We start from the raw sequence: 16343 nt of genomic DNA on the forward strand, positions 1-16343 counted from the left end.
AAAAACTTCCTAACTATAACTGCCTACTGCCGACCGCCAGTGATGATATACATATATATATATTTTCTATCTCATGGTTGCATAACATATTACAGTGCCTTATCATTCCAAGAACCTAACACTCAATCAAGGTGTCAATATACTCTTTTTTTCTTCTGTGAAGCTAGTTAATATGTTCTCATTTTAAAGAAACTGGTAAGTTGCACTGGTCTTGGATGCTGATTATATCCTAACGTGTATAAATATAAATTAGTTTCTTTTTTTAATGTTATTTAGTGTTTTGTTTACACCTAAAGCTGCATAACATCTTTGTCTTCCTTCTCCTCAAACAACAATACTTTCTTGTTTACACAGTTCGTGAATTTTGGTGGCATAAAGATGCAGATAGCCGAGCAGCTGGTAAACTCTTAGCCCAGAAGGATGCCCAGGTGGTAGCATCTGGTAAGAAGCAGACTGACTTTGGCCATGACCAACGTTTTCAGCATTCCCATAAGCATGTCAACTGAAGTTTCTAATATTCAATATAGCACATTATTGAAAAAATAGGACCATTCGTTTGTGTTAAGGAATGGTCCAACAGGTCCATACTACGATATTTCAAAGTAATCCTCATGAGTAATCCCTATGACATCAACTGAAAGAATGGCAGCGGTTATGAAAAAAGAGAAACATTGATAAAGTAAAAAGTGAATTCTGAATTTTGGTATTCTGGCTTACCGTGAACATAGTGGGGCTTGGAGCAGCCATTTCTTCCCATTGGTTGACTTTCCTTGTCACTCTCATTTGGCTGCTTCTTATTGGTGCCCAAGCCTGTCAATATTGTGTTTGTCTTTTGTGGTAACAATAACATGAGCTGAAATATGTCTTTTAAAAGCAGGAACCTCAATTGGCTCGTAGTCGATGCTCAAAGAGCAGATGAGGCGTCAAATCCAGATTGTCGAAAACGATATCAATAGATACACATTATAAGAATATGCTACATAATCGCCTAGCCAGATGTGTCGTTGCTAGAAATGGGGGTTTCTAGTTGGCAGAGGTAGTTAGCTTTGTCCAAAAAGGGACCCTTCTTCCTAGTCAGGATAAGGGAGTTACACTCCTAAAATAACCCCTGCTCACCCCCCTTGATAGCTTGGCACGCAGTGTGTAAAGCATTTGCACATAACCAACAGTAATATAGTGTAAGTACTACAAAAGGACATCACACCAGTTTAGTAAACTATACAATATTTGTATATATTCAAGACAAGACCAAAACCGATAAAAAATCCACAATACAGTAATTAGAAATCTTCAATTATCAAAATACCCTTGAAATATAGTTCCTTGAAGTCGATAGCTTCATCTGTGGCTAGTACGGCGTCATGAACAAACAAATCCAAACAGTTCTGGCTGACCGCGGCGTCGCGGGCCAGCTACGGTGTCGGGAAGTCCCGCAAAACAGTACCTTTAGAAATGCAGGGCGTCGGTGACCTCTTGTTGAGCTTCCGAAAGCATGGCGTCCGCAGGTGTCAGTTCCAGAGGTCGGTGCAGGAGTCGTCGGGCCCTTGAAGTCACACATGTTGCAGATCGAACTCCTCGCGGTTGAAGTCAGGCACGCCGGTGTCTGCAGGTGTCAGGTGCAAAGTGCAGCAGTGCGAAGTGCAGCGGTGCGAAGTGCAGCGGTGCGAAGTGCAGCGGTGCTGCATGCGATGCCCTCAGGTCACGATGCGAGCAGCGGCTCGGTGGCGGTGTCAAATGGCTTAATCGGTGAAACCTGGGTCACAGTGCTAAGTGATGCGGTGCTCATCGTGGTGCTGGCAGGTCACGGTGCATGCAGCGTTGTCGTCGTTGCTGAAGCGCTGTCATCAGCTGAGGAACTGGGGTCGATGGCACTGGCGTTGGTAGGCCAAGGCTGTGGTGCGGGATGAGGGCAGTTCATTGTGTAACTTTATGAGCGGTGCCCTCAAACCACTGTGCAAGCAGCGGTGTCGATTTTGGCTTTGAGCATCGTCATCGGGGATACCAAGGTGGCATCTTGAATTGAGGCGGTGCCCACAGGACGCGGTGCGAGCAGCGGCTCGGTGGCGGTGTTAGTAGGTGTCGTCAGTTGCCCAGGGTACGGTGCGGCGTTGTGGCGATGCCCTCTTTGGTGCCTTCAGGATACAGAGTTCCTGAGACTTCTTGAACAGGGGGCAAGCTCTACCTCAAGCCCTTGGAGAAACTCACAAAAGTAGATTTCAGAAAGTTCAGTCCACTCCTTTCACTGCTCAAGACAGAAGCAGCCACTGCAGGCCAACACAGCAAAGCACTCAGCAAAGTGGTAGTTCCTCCTCACAGCTTCTCCAGCTCTTCTTCTTGGCAGTCTTCTTGGTCCAAAAGAGTTCTAAAGTTCAGGGGTTTGGGCCCCACTTTTTATAACCCACAATCCTTTGCCCTCTCAAGCAGAGAGTGTCTGTGCCCAGCCAGAACCAGTTTGGCCCTCTCTGGTGTGGCTTCCTAGCAGGAGGTGGAGACGTTATTGTCAAAGGCAGACCAGGCCCATTCAGGTGAAAGGAAATCTCCTCCCCTTACTCTAAATGCAGCCCAGGTCTATTCAGTCCTTTCCTGACCCACCTAGACTATGTGAAGACACTGCCCCTCTGCAGCCCCTGTCATCCAGAACACAGAGAGTCAATCCACAAACCGAGCAGAGGCCTACTGGATTGCTGAGCAAGAAAATACCTACTTTCTAAAAGTGGTATTTTCAAACACAGAATGTAAAAATCACCTTCACTAAAAGATGCATCTTTAGTTTCTGAGTTCAGGCATACAAAACTTTATTTCTCTACCTAGTTCCCAGGACCATTTATGTTTATTAGATGTTATAAAAAAACTCCCCACTCAGTCCTATGAGAACAGGTAGCCTTGCAATAGTGAAAAACAAAAATGGCAGTAATTCACTATCAGGACATGCCACACATATCAGGGCATGTCCTACCTTTCACATACACAGCTCTCTGCCCACGGGGGTACCTTGGGCCTATCACACTACCGTAGATTGGGGGTCGATAGGGAAAGTTTATAGACCCCTAGATATACATTCCCTAGTACATATTCAACAACAACAACAGGTATATCTATAGTCTGAAAAATGTGTCAGTAAGCATCAGTGGTATGTCTCTCAAAATGAACCACTAGTGAATCATCAATACTTGATAAATAAGAGGAGAGGGGGAAACATCCCTTAAGGAAAAGAACCCTCACTCACCCGAAGGTGACATGCTTCATCATTTGGGTCCTCCTTACCAAATGTTGAAAGCCTAGTCAACATAGGGAGCTACTACTTCGGGAGAAATTTAAGGAAGGAGCTCAGAGATGTTTTGAATGGTAAGGAATAGGATGGTAATCCCAAAAGTGAGCTGAGGTATAGTGAGGTGTGCAGCGCTGTATGAAAAGCGAGTGGTGACGTTAAAACTATCTAGGTAAAATCACAAAAACATGTTTTAATGATGTGTTCCACCTGACAGGGTTAAAAAGAGAACAGCACAGTGGTATAGATTTAAAACCACTGTCACTAAGTGGTCAACATGTTTCAGCCTCTCGATCACTGCCCGTGTATCAACGGCTTTTTTCAGGACCAGATTAACTCTGTGATAATGCTGCTGCACTGTTAAGTGAGAATTATATAGAAGTGAAAATAAAGATAGTTTATACAAAACCGGTATTCCTGCTTGTCTTTGTCAGTCAGGTCATACCCAGGTATCTATAAATGAATAAAACACACGTGGTAGAACAAGAGAGAGACATACACAAAAATGTATACTATGCTAAGATCACATTTACTACACTTGTAAACACAAGTGTCAAACCATTTATGACTAGTATCACAGATGTACCCTCATATGTAGGATAGTCCTGCCTCACCTCTACCTGGCAGACTGCTCTGGAAGGAGGCCCCGCTCTGCGGGAAAAATTATGGGTATAAGTATCTACAAAAGTACACTAATCAAAATACACCCACCTATAGGTGTTCAAATATAAGTGTCTTAATCAGTACACCTATATCAGTACTTACATCACTAAAAGTAAAGGTCTGGGATAACCAACCCCCATTATGACAAAGTGTTATACCATTGATTATTGGATGCAAACATGTATTCAGCATAACCAAAATTTAACACCAACAGACTTATTAGTTTGTAGGGTGAAAACGAAATAACAAGAGAGTAAAACGTTTAGATAACACCACTGATACAGAAAAAGAATGTTTCCTGTATTCTTACCTATCCGTCGGTACCTCGACACCCACGAGAGCTAGTCCCGGGAGGTACCGACTGGTAGGAAAACTGGTGTTTAAATACTATGAAGTTAATTGATTGCAGCCGAGAACGCGGGGTCCTTGCGGATCATAGTTGACCATTGTCCGCCTGCCCCCTCGTTGCGCATGTGTATGAAAAGACTAGTCTTCCGCGCATGCGCGAACAGGCTACCAAGTTTAAGGCACTGGTTACCTTGCGCATGCACAAGGGCTCCTCCTGTTCGTGCCGTCGCGCATGCGTTAAGGACCAGCGTATAGTCCCTCAAAGTCCCGCCCGTTTAACTTAAAGCTCTACCGGCAGAGTAAACGGGACCTTCCAAGATTTAATTTATGGTTTGCCTATTGTGTGGACAATAGATTTTTATTTTAGTCGTAAATACTGGGGCAAACTCGACCATGAGTTGGAGTAATAGGTACTACTTAACAAGCGTTATTATAATCCACATCGAGAGGGGAACTAGTACAAAGTTACAGTATGTTAGAATAGGTTCAACAAAGCAAATGGCAACCGTGGTACCATGAGGCTGTCCTTGGTGTTATAATCAGGCATGCTGTCAACCCAGGGTCACTCGTTTGTTCTGCTCATTAAGCAACACAAAAACCGGGGTTTATACCTGAATACATTTACTATGCACCATATAGGTAGCTGTTAAAGGTAAGAGTGGCAACATTTCGAGAGATGCCCAAGGAATTTCATCATTGAGGCCTAGGCTATCTGTGCCAAGCTTATAAAACCATTGTTGCTTTTTGCGGAACAGGAATTTAGTGGGGTCTGTTAGCTGTGGAGGAATCCATGGTTTGTCTAAAACGACCCAGCGTAGGTCCGTGTCAGTGTGTCCTTTGTCTATAAAGTGGTTGGTGAGTTTTGTAGAACGTTTGCCACATCTTATTGTACTTTTATGCTCCTGTATGCGTGTCTTAATTTTTCTAGTGGTCATTCCTACATATCGAAGTGGGCAGGGACACCATATCAGATATATAAGTCGCTCACTATTGCAATTAGTATGTTTGTTGACTTTCCAAGGGTAGGGGGTGCCTATGTCAATTTCCAGAGTTTTCTCTGTTTGTGGACACACGGTACAGGTGCCGCAAGGAAAATGTCCTATCACTTGCGGCATATTCCACAGTGTGGTTTGTAGCCCAGAATTCTTCTGCCCATATGGGCGTGTATGGACTAGTTTGTCCCGCAGGTTTGCGCTCCGTTTGTATGCAAACAGGGGGCGTTCTAAGACGTTGTTAGCCAGATTAAGAACTCCCCAATGTTTATTTATACTCTTTTTAACAGAATTAGAGAAGCTAGAAAAGGTATTGACAAACGTTATCCTCTGATCCCCTCTCAATGTGGATTATAATAACGCTTGTTAAGTAGTACCTATTACTCCAACTCATGGTCGAGTTTGCCCCAGTATTTACGACTAAAATAAAAATCTATTGTCCACACAATAGGCAAACCATAAATTAAATCTTGGAAGGTCCCGTTTACTCCGCCGGTAGAGCTTTAAGTTAAACGGGCGGGACTTTGAGGGACTATACGCTGGTCCTTAACGCATGCGCGACGGCACGAACAGGAGGAGCCCTTGCGCATGCGCAAGGTAACTAGTGCCTTAAACTTGGTAGCCTGTTCGCGCATGCGCGGACGACTAGTCTTTTCATACACATGGGCAACGAGGGGGCAGGCGGACAATGGTCAACTATGATCCGCAAGGACCCCGCGTTCTCGGCTGCAATCAATTAACTTCATAGTATTTAAACACCAGTTTTCCTACCAGTCGGTACCTCCCGGGACTAGCTCTCGTGGGTGTCGAGGTACCGACGGATAGGTAAGAATTCAGGAAACATTCTTTTTCTGTATCAGTGGTGTTATCTAAACGTTTTACTCTCTTGTTATTTCGTTTTCACCCTACAAACTAATAAGTCTGTTGGTGTTAAACTTTTGGTTATGCTGAATACATGTTTGCATCCAATAATCAATGGTATAACACTTTGTCATAATGGGGGTTGGTTATCCCAGACCTTTACTTTTAGTGATGTAAGTACTGATATAGGTGTACTGATTAAGACACTTATATTTGAACACCTATAGGTGGGTGTATTTTGATTAGTGTACTTTTGTAGATACTTATACACATAATTTTTCCCGCAGAGCGGGGCCTCCTTCCAGAGCAGCCTGCCAGGTAGAGGTGAGGCAGGACTATCCTACATATGAGGGTAAGTCTGTGATACTAGTCATAAATGGTTTGACACTTGTGTTTACAAGTGTAGTAAATGTGATCTTAGCACAGTATACATTTTTGTGTATGTCTCTCTCTTGTTCTACCACGTGTGTTTTATTCATTTATAGATACCTGGGTATGACCTGACTGACAAAGACAAGCAGGAATACCGGTTTTGTATAAACTATCTTTATTTTCACTTCTATATAATTCTCACTTAACAGTGCAGCAGCATTATCACAGAGTTAATCTGGTCCTGAAGAAAGCCGTTGATACACGGGCAGTGATCGAGAGGCTGAAACATGTTGACCACTTAGCGACAGTGGTTTTAAATCTATACCACTGTGCTGTTCTCTTTTTAACCCTGTCAGGTAGACCACATCATTAAAACATGTTTTTGTGATTTTACCTAGATAGTTTTAACGTCACCACTCGCTTTTCATACAGCGCTGCACACCTCACTATACCTCAGCTCACTTTTGGGATTACCATCCTATTCCTTACCATTCAAAACATCTCTGAGCTCCCTCCTTAAATTTCTCCCGAAGTAGTAGCTCCCAATGTTGACTAGGCTTTCAACATTTGGTAAGGAGGACCCAAATGATGAAGCATGTCACCTTCGGGTGAGTGCCGGTACCTCGGGCCTACCTTAGGTGTTATTAACATGTAGAAAAGGGAAGGTTTAGGGCCTATCAAGTGGGTGCACTTGCCAGGTCGACATGGCAGTTACAAACTACGCACAGACTAGGCGGGGCAGGTCTGAGTTACCTTTTTACCGGCTACTTCTGTGGGTGGCACAACCCATGCTGAGAGCCCACTATTAGCATTGGCTTCACAGGCCCTGGCACTTTCAGTGCACTTTACTAGGGACTTCCCGGTAAATCCAATATGCCAATCATGGAAACACCAATCCATAACACAATTTACAGCAGTAGCACTTGCTTTTTAACACTGAACAGCAGTGAGAAAGTGCGCAGAGACACTAAACCAGCAAAATCAGAGCCAAAACTAGGAGGTCAGAAAGCAAAAAGACAGAGGAAACACGCCAAAAGATGCCAAGTCTAACAGTCATGTTCCTCTAAGTTAAAACATATTTTTTTAGCAATTTAAACTCTGCAGAACAGTGGTTCTTAACCTGTAGTCTAGCGACCCCTGGGGGTCAGCAAAGCATACTCAGGTGGTTTGTGACTTCTTAGAAAATAAAATATTAACATTTTATTAATGTGCATATAAATAAAGAAGGAAAATGTATAATTGAAAATATAAAAACATTCTGTAAATGTAAAGGAATTTGAAACTTGAAGCTAAACACTAAGGTAGTATCTGCATACTTGATTAATGAGAGCTGTGCAAGTGCATCAAACAGTACAGTATATGTGCAAAGGGTGGCCTCAATTTTTTTTATGAAAGTTCCAACCTTCCCATTAAATGAAAATAAAAATTATATTTGTTTGTGAATTAAACAAGATATTTTGCCATTTGTGTATTTCTGTGATGAATGCTCGTTTCTGTACTTTTTATGTATTGATTTGATGTTCAGTTTATCAAAAATACTTAGTCTAGGGGTCACCAGCTTCTGTTAATTTCTCAGTAGTGGTTTCTGGATTCCAGTAAGAATTAAGTGAGGGTCCACAGAAATTAAAACTGTTAAAGAACGCTGTTTTGGAAGCCTCTACGGATTTAGAAACCTTTTATCTAAAACATTAGTTAAGGAGAACATTTTGGCAAAAAGTGGTTGTTTCGAACAATAAACACTAAGGTAAGAAATTTTTTTTTCATTAGAAAATGTACTTTTATAAAGAAACCAAAACATTTTCTAAAAGAAAGCATTCACAAGTTGTAAGAAGAAAAAAACAATTCTCATAAGTAAAATCAACATGTGGAAAACTGATGCTGAGTTACCAGGTTTATTTAAATCACAAGGAACGTGGTAGTGAGGTAGAAATCAGTGTGGAAATGTGTGCATTATTATATCAACAAATACAAAGGAAGACCACAAATATTTGAAGGACAACAAGTTGCTTACCTTCCGAAACGTTCTTTCTGGTAGATACACTACCGAACCGCAGGTTCTTCACCTTAGAATGTTCCCCAGGCACCACCCTGGATCCTAAGATTTTTCATAACAGTACTCCAGCACACTGCTAGGTGGTGTCTTTCTGTTGCATTGGCTCCACACTGCCTCAGAAGTAACGGAGAAAAGCTGCATATAGGTGCCACCCCTGCGAAGTGATGTCAGTTTCTTATCTTTTTCCTTCAGGCCTGGCCATGAACAACTGATGGCTACAGTGGGCTGAGTACTACATTGGAACCTTTTTTGATGTTAGGCCCCTCCACAGAATAGGGAGGTAGGAGGGCAGTGAGGAATCTGCAGTAATTATCCACCAGAAAGAGCGTTTCTGAAGTTAGTAGCTTGTTTTTCTGAGGAATACTGTTAACCGCAGATTCCTTACCTTAGAATAGATACCAAGAAGTATCTTTATAAGGTGAAAGGTCTGTGGAGTGGACTCAGACCAAGAAGTCTTGCAGAACCAAGCAGCCAAATGATATTACCCACCAGGCCTCACTGTCAAAGTAGTGCTTGTGAACATATGCACCAACACCCACATCACAGATTGGTAGCTATCGGAGACAAGCACTCCTCATGTCAATGCTGTGGTAGCAGCCTTAGCTCAGGCTAACGCATGGTCTCTCAACCTTCGGGTGGGTGTAGCAGATCTTAATGTAGAGGTCTACCCATCTTGACAAAGACCTCTTCTGCAAGCCTTTCCCACCTTTGCTCGATAGAACCCCACAAAACGTTGATCATGCAGTTAATGGTCCTTGGGACAATCTATGTAAAAGCTTAGAGGTCTGATTGATGGAATCCCTCCTCCTTTATTGAGCGGGAGCAAAGAATACTGGTAGAGAGATTGGCTAACGTGAAATGGAGCCACGAGATTAAGGGCCTGATTCGGATCTCGGAGGACGAGTTACTCCGTCTAAACTGTGACGAATATCCTGTCTGCCAAAATATGAAACGCCTAGGATATAATGGGATTTTGTATTTCGGGGAAAGGATATCCGTCACTGATGTGATGGAGTAACCCGTCCACCAAGATCTAAATCAGGCCCTAAGTAAGAAGTCTACCCATGCCCCCAAAACCAATCAGTCCAGGAAAAAGGTGGTGTAGGGCTGTTAAAATGAAAGTGGTTGTAGTACACTTGTGATGAGTTGACATGAACCAAACAAAGAAGATAGTCTTCAAAGTAAGGGGACACAGCGAGTAGCTGTGCATCAGCTTGAAGAGGATATATATGAGAAATGTCAAACCAAGTTAAGGACCCACTGCGGCATTACAAATGGCGTGGGAGGAAATGTGTGTCCAGCCATTGTGAAGCTCATCACAACAGATGAGTTGAACAGGGACAGTTGGACTGGCAAACATAGAAAGGTCAAAAACGGACAACTAATGATCTTTTATAGTACCAACCACAAGACCTTGCAGGGCTGAAATCAAAACAAATAAAAGGAAACCTGATCACAAATATGTCCCTGCACCTAGCATAAATGAATCTTGAGAAGGGTCACCTGACAGGTAGTATGGCATCCACCACTTAGGAGGCAAATGAAACTGAGTCAATTGAAGCTTTTCAGTCTCCATTCATGGAGGTGTAGATTTCATAGGTTTGTGTAGAGGACCTTTCCCTGTTGCTGAGACAGAAGGTGCTCCCGTACTGGTAGCTTGATTAGAGGAGAGATGCTTACGCTCAGAAGTTCTGCATACCACACTCTTCTGGCGCAATCTAGAGCCACCAGGATGACTTGGGTCTAGTCGTTCCTGATCTTCTTCAGAACTTGGGCAGCAGAAGAAGTGGCTGGAACAAGTACAGTAGGGGATACGAGGTCCTTGTGTGGAGACGTGTCGAGCCTCAGCAGATCCTATGGGCTGCAATACAAAGTACTTGCGTGGAGATGCATTGCACACCGGTGATTCTGAAAGGCTGCGATGCAAAGCCCTGTATCAGGGAGATGCTGTGCAGCATAGACGATGCATCTGTTCTTCTGGGGATGCACCGCGCAGCACAATACATGCAACTTGTGTGCTGGGGACAAAAGATGGACTGACAGAGCACCTTCAGCCCCACTTCCTAGGGTGACAAGAAATCCAGATTAGCCGAAACTGCTCAAATTGGTGGTATTGTTTATTATCAATACCTATTCACAGAACAATAATCTTGCACTGCATGATCCAATATGAACCTTGCTGGAAAAGGAATGGAATGAGTTAATAGAGCGATGTTTCCGCACTTTCGTCAGAATATTGTCCTCTTGAGAGTTTAGATAGAGTTTCCTTCCATCGTAAAAGTTCTTACAAGATTCTGTCACTTCCGAAGAAACATCAGAAATGGATAAGAAGGTTTAAATGGTGGTTACGCCTTTTCTGCCTTGGATATTGATTTCCCGCCATAGATAATGCATCTTATACTGTGCAAGCCTTTCTGAAGGACTTTCAGGGCTGGTGTAAACTGCACCCAAAAACGAAACGATCATTATGCAGATCTGATTATGTCTGTATGCAGTTAGGGAAAATTAATCAGACTAAAAAAAGCCTTTCTTGCTGAAGTTGCCATTTTCCGCCTCATGTATGTTTTGTCATTATGCAGAGGGAGGATTTGGTAAACACAGAAAGACTTGCAGAGTTTAGAGAAGTCATGCTTCAGTCAAAACTGCTGTAATGTGACAGTGCACTTTTTAATGAATGTAGTTCTACAGCAAACATGTGAAGTTTACCCTTGGAGAAAGGCTAGTGGTTGGACCTTTAATAGCTCTACACAACTAGACGCAATGGCATATCTGTGTCCCTGTACAAGGGTAATTTCCATATCACCGTGAGGGTGGTAGCCTCACTGCTTTCTTCAGCCATTGTAAATATTTCTTCATATTTCGGTCCTGGACTCCTCCCTTCGACCATTCATGTTGGATCTCTTTCGAACCCTCTTTTCATTGGTGCAATTGAAGGATGTCCTTATATCTCGGGACTTATGGTATATGTATCTGCATTTTCCTCATCATCCATTTTTCAGCAATGACAATGATTTCCAATAGATTGCTTACATTTCCAGTTCTGCATCCTTCCCTTTCTTCTTGCCTCCACAGTGAAAGTATTGAAAGACGTCCCTTAGTTGGTTTGTTGCATGAGCGAGGTATTGCTGTTTTGGGGTCCAACAGTCCCACAGGTTTCTGTTCCACAGAGGAAGCTCTGACCTACTGACGACTCTGGAACTGGAATTCACTAAAGTGTCCTTCAGGATAGACACAGCATATGTTCATACCCATTTTCAGATGAAGTTCCAGAATAACCTTTCTGTGGTGCAGTTGATGTAAGACGCGAGGGCAGGGGATAACTTCAAGCCCCAAAAAAGACGGTGGCAAGCAAGCAGTTAGTCTTTTAGACCAACCTGCTACTCATGCTGTTGGTGCGTTATTTCCTCTCACACTGGTCACCTTCTTTCCGACATTTGTAATATCTATTAGTTGTTTTCATCAAGGTCTCCAACTTCCTGGCTGACTAATGGTTCCTAGCAAACGCACCCGTAGTGCAGAAACTTTTCAACCACTTACCCCCAGTCACAGATCTGGGTTTAATCTATAGTTCGTTTGCTCAGTATGGCACTCCAGTTTGGACATAGCCATAAACAATTCAGTCTTGGCCCTGTTCCTCATGGAAACAGTCCACTCCGAACTGCCAGGCCAGTTCCTCCCTGGACTGGAAACAAGCATCCTGGGACCCGTTTCTGGGTATTACCCCCTCATCAGCCAGACTAGCTTGAATTCAGTGGCACAGTAAACAAGGGACCCACGTCTGGACATATCCCTGGCCACTTAGGGCAAACACAACAAGATGATGGATGGAGTGATGGAACATTTCAACAACTCACCCCCAGTCACAGAGCTGGGTTTAATCCATTGTCCTTTTGCTCACTATGCCATACCTGCTTGGACACAGCCATGTCTAAATCAGTCTTGACCCTGTTCCTGGTGGGAACAGACCAGCCCGAACTACCAAGCCAGGTCCTCCTGGACAGAAAATAAGCACCCTGGAGCAGATTTTGGGGTATTACCCCATATCAGCCAGGCTAGCTTTAATCCAGTGGCACAGCAAACAAGGGACCCACATCTGGTCATACTCCTGGCCACTTAAAGCGAACATAGCAAACACAACAAGATGGATGGAATGCTGATACTTTTCAACTACTCCCCTTCATTCACAGATCTGGTTTTAATAGATCGTGACTGGGGTCGAGCGTCTGAAAACTTTCAGCGCACTGTCTATCATCTCCTTGTGTTTCATTTGTGTGCCCAAATTTGGCAAGGTATACCCAGACGTGGGTCCCTTGCTCACTATGCCACTGGATGCAACCTGGCCTGGCTGTTGAGTGGTGTTACCCCGAAACTGGTCCCAGGATGCTTGTTTCTGGTCTAGGGAAGACCTGGCTTGGTACTTCGGGCTAGACTGTTCCAATGAGGACAGGTTCAAGACTGATTTGCATATGGTTGCGTCTGAACTGCGGTGGCGAAGTGAGCTAAAGAACGATGATGGATTTAACCCAGATCTGTGACTGGGGGATGAGTGTCTGAAAAGTTTCAGTGCTCCGTCCATCATCTCCTTGTGTTTGCTTTGACTATTGGTGCATTCTTAACTACTGGAAAGGTTCATTTGTTTTTCCTGAGCTTCCGATGACAGTCAGCAATATACAGGCTGTATTAAGCACTCATGCCATACTTCTCCTCTTAAATAACCACTAGTGATTGCGCTGGCATAAAATGTATGCCGGCATGATCCATAATACAGAAGTGGCTGCAAAAGAGTCTGTGGCAGCTTCTGCAATAAAAAAGTGCAACAAAGGGGTGCAAATACCTCGTTCACCATCTTGGCACTTTCTGTGATACTAGCCCAGATAGTTCATTCACTAATCTCAAAAGAGTTACCTTTGGTGCAGCTGGCCCTTAAGTGGCAATCTATGTGCCACTGGAAAACAGGAACTTAACATTCTTGTGAGACAATGTGATGTTCCTGGCTGTCATTATCTCCAGCTGCAGGCGAAGTGAAGTGATGTGTTCCTTTAGCCCCACCTATTCTTAAATCACAAGGCCCAGATTTACATAGTGGTCATGCAACGCAGGGCAGCAAGTAAAGTTGTTGAGGTGTGCTGCATGGAATGAACGGGAGAAAGCACAATAGCGTCATCTCTACTAAGATGTGGTGCTGTTCTTCTCTCTCCCTGCCCTAGCTCACTTTTCACTTCCATGTGCCAATGGAGACACCCTTGTGCCATAGTGCAAGGGTGTCTGCATTGTGGGAAGCATACATTTTGTGCTGGAAATCATCCCTTCCAGTACAAAAGCTATGCTTTAAGGTGTTTACCACTTTTATGTAAGCTGTACCATTAGGACCGGCTTTAGAACTGATAGCACCCTGAGTGACAATGTTTGTTAGTGCCCCCAATGACCACCGCCGCCACAGATTCCCTCACTACCACCCTGTAACTGTGCCTCTCAAGTCTCCATAACCACTCTCTCTCAGATGCATTTAGTTTGTTTTATAGCACCACTCCTGCCAGTGTAGGGTGTCAGAGCACTTTACATCTCACACACATTAAACAGAGACAGTCAATAATATGTGTGTAAATCAGTGTATAGGAAATGTTACATTAGACACAGAACAACACAGGGTAAGAGTCACATGTCATCCATACCGGTAGGAAGTATAGTTTAAAAGTGCTTGGACTGAAAAAGCACAAACGTAGAATTTAAAATAACACTATGGTTGGGGGTTCTCTTTAATAAGAATTGTTTTCTACCCAAATGAATCCTTTTGGCAACAATAGGATAAAGAATGGGTTAAAAAATCCTAATGCTCTAACTATACCTTGAAGTTTGCACACAGCTCTTTGAGGACAGTTAACTTCCACTAGACAAAACTCCGATCTCTGTCAAGGAAGAACATCAATCACCAGAGTTGTCTGAAAATTGCTGGAGGCAAGAAATGTGGCAGCAGGTGCTTTTAAAACCATAAAATACTTGCAAACATGGTGCCCCCTGAAGTCAGCATCTGGTGCGGTGGCATCAGTCCGCACTGCCCCAGAGCCGGCCCTGTATACAATGCAGCACACATGCAAAGTGAGAAAAACGAGGAGAAATTAAAACATTTCTCCATGTTACGCCTGCATCAAATCGGTGCAGGATTTTGGTGCAAGTCCCTGTGTACAATTCTTTATGTATAGGGATTTGCGTCGAAACCCATGGGTGGCTGCATGAGAATGCCCACGCACTACACATGAAACTCTCCTTTGATGAAAAGTAATGCAAGGTAGTTTTGCGTTACTTTGGGTTACAATCCAAAGCAAATCGCGACTTATGTTGGCTAGTAAATTCCACCACAACACTTTCCATCAAGTCTTTGTAAAAAAAGTAAGCAAACCCATGTAAAATGTTTGTAAATGTGGGCCCAAATGACAGGGAGGAGCTATTTTTCAAAATTGGCAAGAAGAAGAAATGTCTTTGAGCCACAACCAAGCATCGCTGTCGTCAGGGTGAGACATTGCCTTCATTTAGAAAGGACTGTGACGAGAAAGACTTGGATTTGCAATAACAAAAGGTACAGGTACATAAATCCCTTCTGGATGGGGGAGTGAAGATTCGTCTCACTTATACATGTTTTTCCTGCCTCCCACATGCAGCAAAGATTTGGAAAAGAACCTTTGGAATGTTAGGGAGTCTATCATCTTTTAATAATATATTAATCAGAAAAATAATCATTTTTTAAGCAACCAATGAAGATACTTCTACTTATGTAATATTGTAATTAAAGATGACTAATTGAGTATTTTTTCTTTCTTATTTTAGTACGAGAGAGTTCAAGATTTCTTTTATCCCAGAAGAACATGTTCCTAGTTCCTGCATCATTTTCACCACTGAAGTAGCCCTCTAATAAGGGGTGTAAAAACATCAACATTAATATGCCTATCACTTGTTTTTATCTGATGTTAATTTAGCATGATGTCAATAAATAAATCTGGATTTTAAAAGAACATGCGCGTTGCGTGTTGAACTGACTGCTTCAATCGTGTCCTTTGTTTACTAGTAAAGACTCATGAGAATTTCAAGGCTTTCCTGATAAAATGAAGGGAAGTCCAGTCGGTTAGTAACTTGTATTGTGTTGTATAGTGATTCTCTGTGCTTTCGTTTGAGAGCACAGAGAATCTGCACTTGTTCCTATGTCTGTGTCTATTCTGAATATTAAAAGATCTCAATCAATTGCATAACAGGGATATATTTAGCAATGTTTACTCAAGGCAAGAGACTTCCACAACCAACCAACCACCTGCTGTACTGAAGGGGTAATGGGCTTTGAAATTCCTTTGTCTAAGGAAGGGTACGCCTAGTGCTTACAGTTGCATTGCATTTTTTTTTAGATTTTGATCCAAAATATTGGTTTAATCCTGGATAGGGTTCATCACTGATAATCTTTCATTCTTTCAAGGGTTGTGTGTTGTAAAAAAGTTAATTCAGGTTATTAAGATATATTTATTAAGTTTGACAAGATAAGACATCAGAGCAGTAAACCTCACAGCTGACCAGACCAACTGCCAAGGCTGGAATCCAACACACACCAGATAGAACACTCTAAGGTTAGAAGATAGAAACACTAAGAAAGGACTACAGACACCAAGTAGCCATATTGAACCAACTAAGAATATACAACACATCTTCTCCCCTTACAAACAAAACACAAATAAAAGACTCAAACACATAGTAAGAGTTAAAGCATGGAAAAACACGAAGAAAGAAACATATAACACTTAGGAGG

At 42.8% G+C, this 16343-nt stretch overlaps 1 protein-coding gene across 2 annotated transcripts in view; it reads left to right on the top strand.

Moving 5' to 3' along the window:
* Nucleotides 1-15564, top strand: part of LOC144818811 (protein NipSnap homolog 3A-like) — a 350954-nt gene extending 335390 nt beyond the window's left edge. For both annotated transcript variants that reach the window (XM_078676581.1, XM_078676582.1), the window contains 2 exons: nt 355-441; nt 15380-15564. In XM_078676581.1, the coding sequence (XP_078532707.1) occupies nt 355-441; nt 15380-15456 (164 nt within the window). In that variant the 3' untranslated portion in view covers nt 15457-15564. The remainder of the gene's footprint in view (nt 1-354; nt 442-15379) is intronic.
* The last annotated feature ends 779 nt before the right edge of the window (nt 15565-16343 follow it).

This window comes from Lissotriton helveticus, chromosome 2_1, assembly GCF_964261635.1.
Source record: "Lissotriton helveticus chromosome 2_1, aLisHel1.1, whole genome shotgun sequence".
NCBI classification, from domain to species: domain Eukaryota; kingdom Metazoa; phylum Chordata; class Amphibia; order Caudata; family Salamandridae; genus Lissotriton; species Lissotriton helveticus.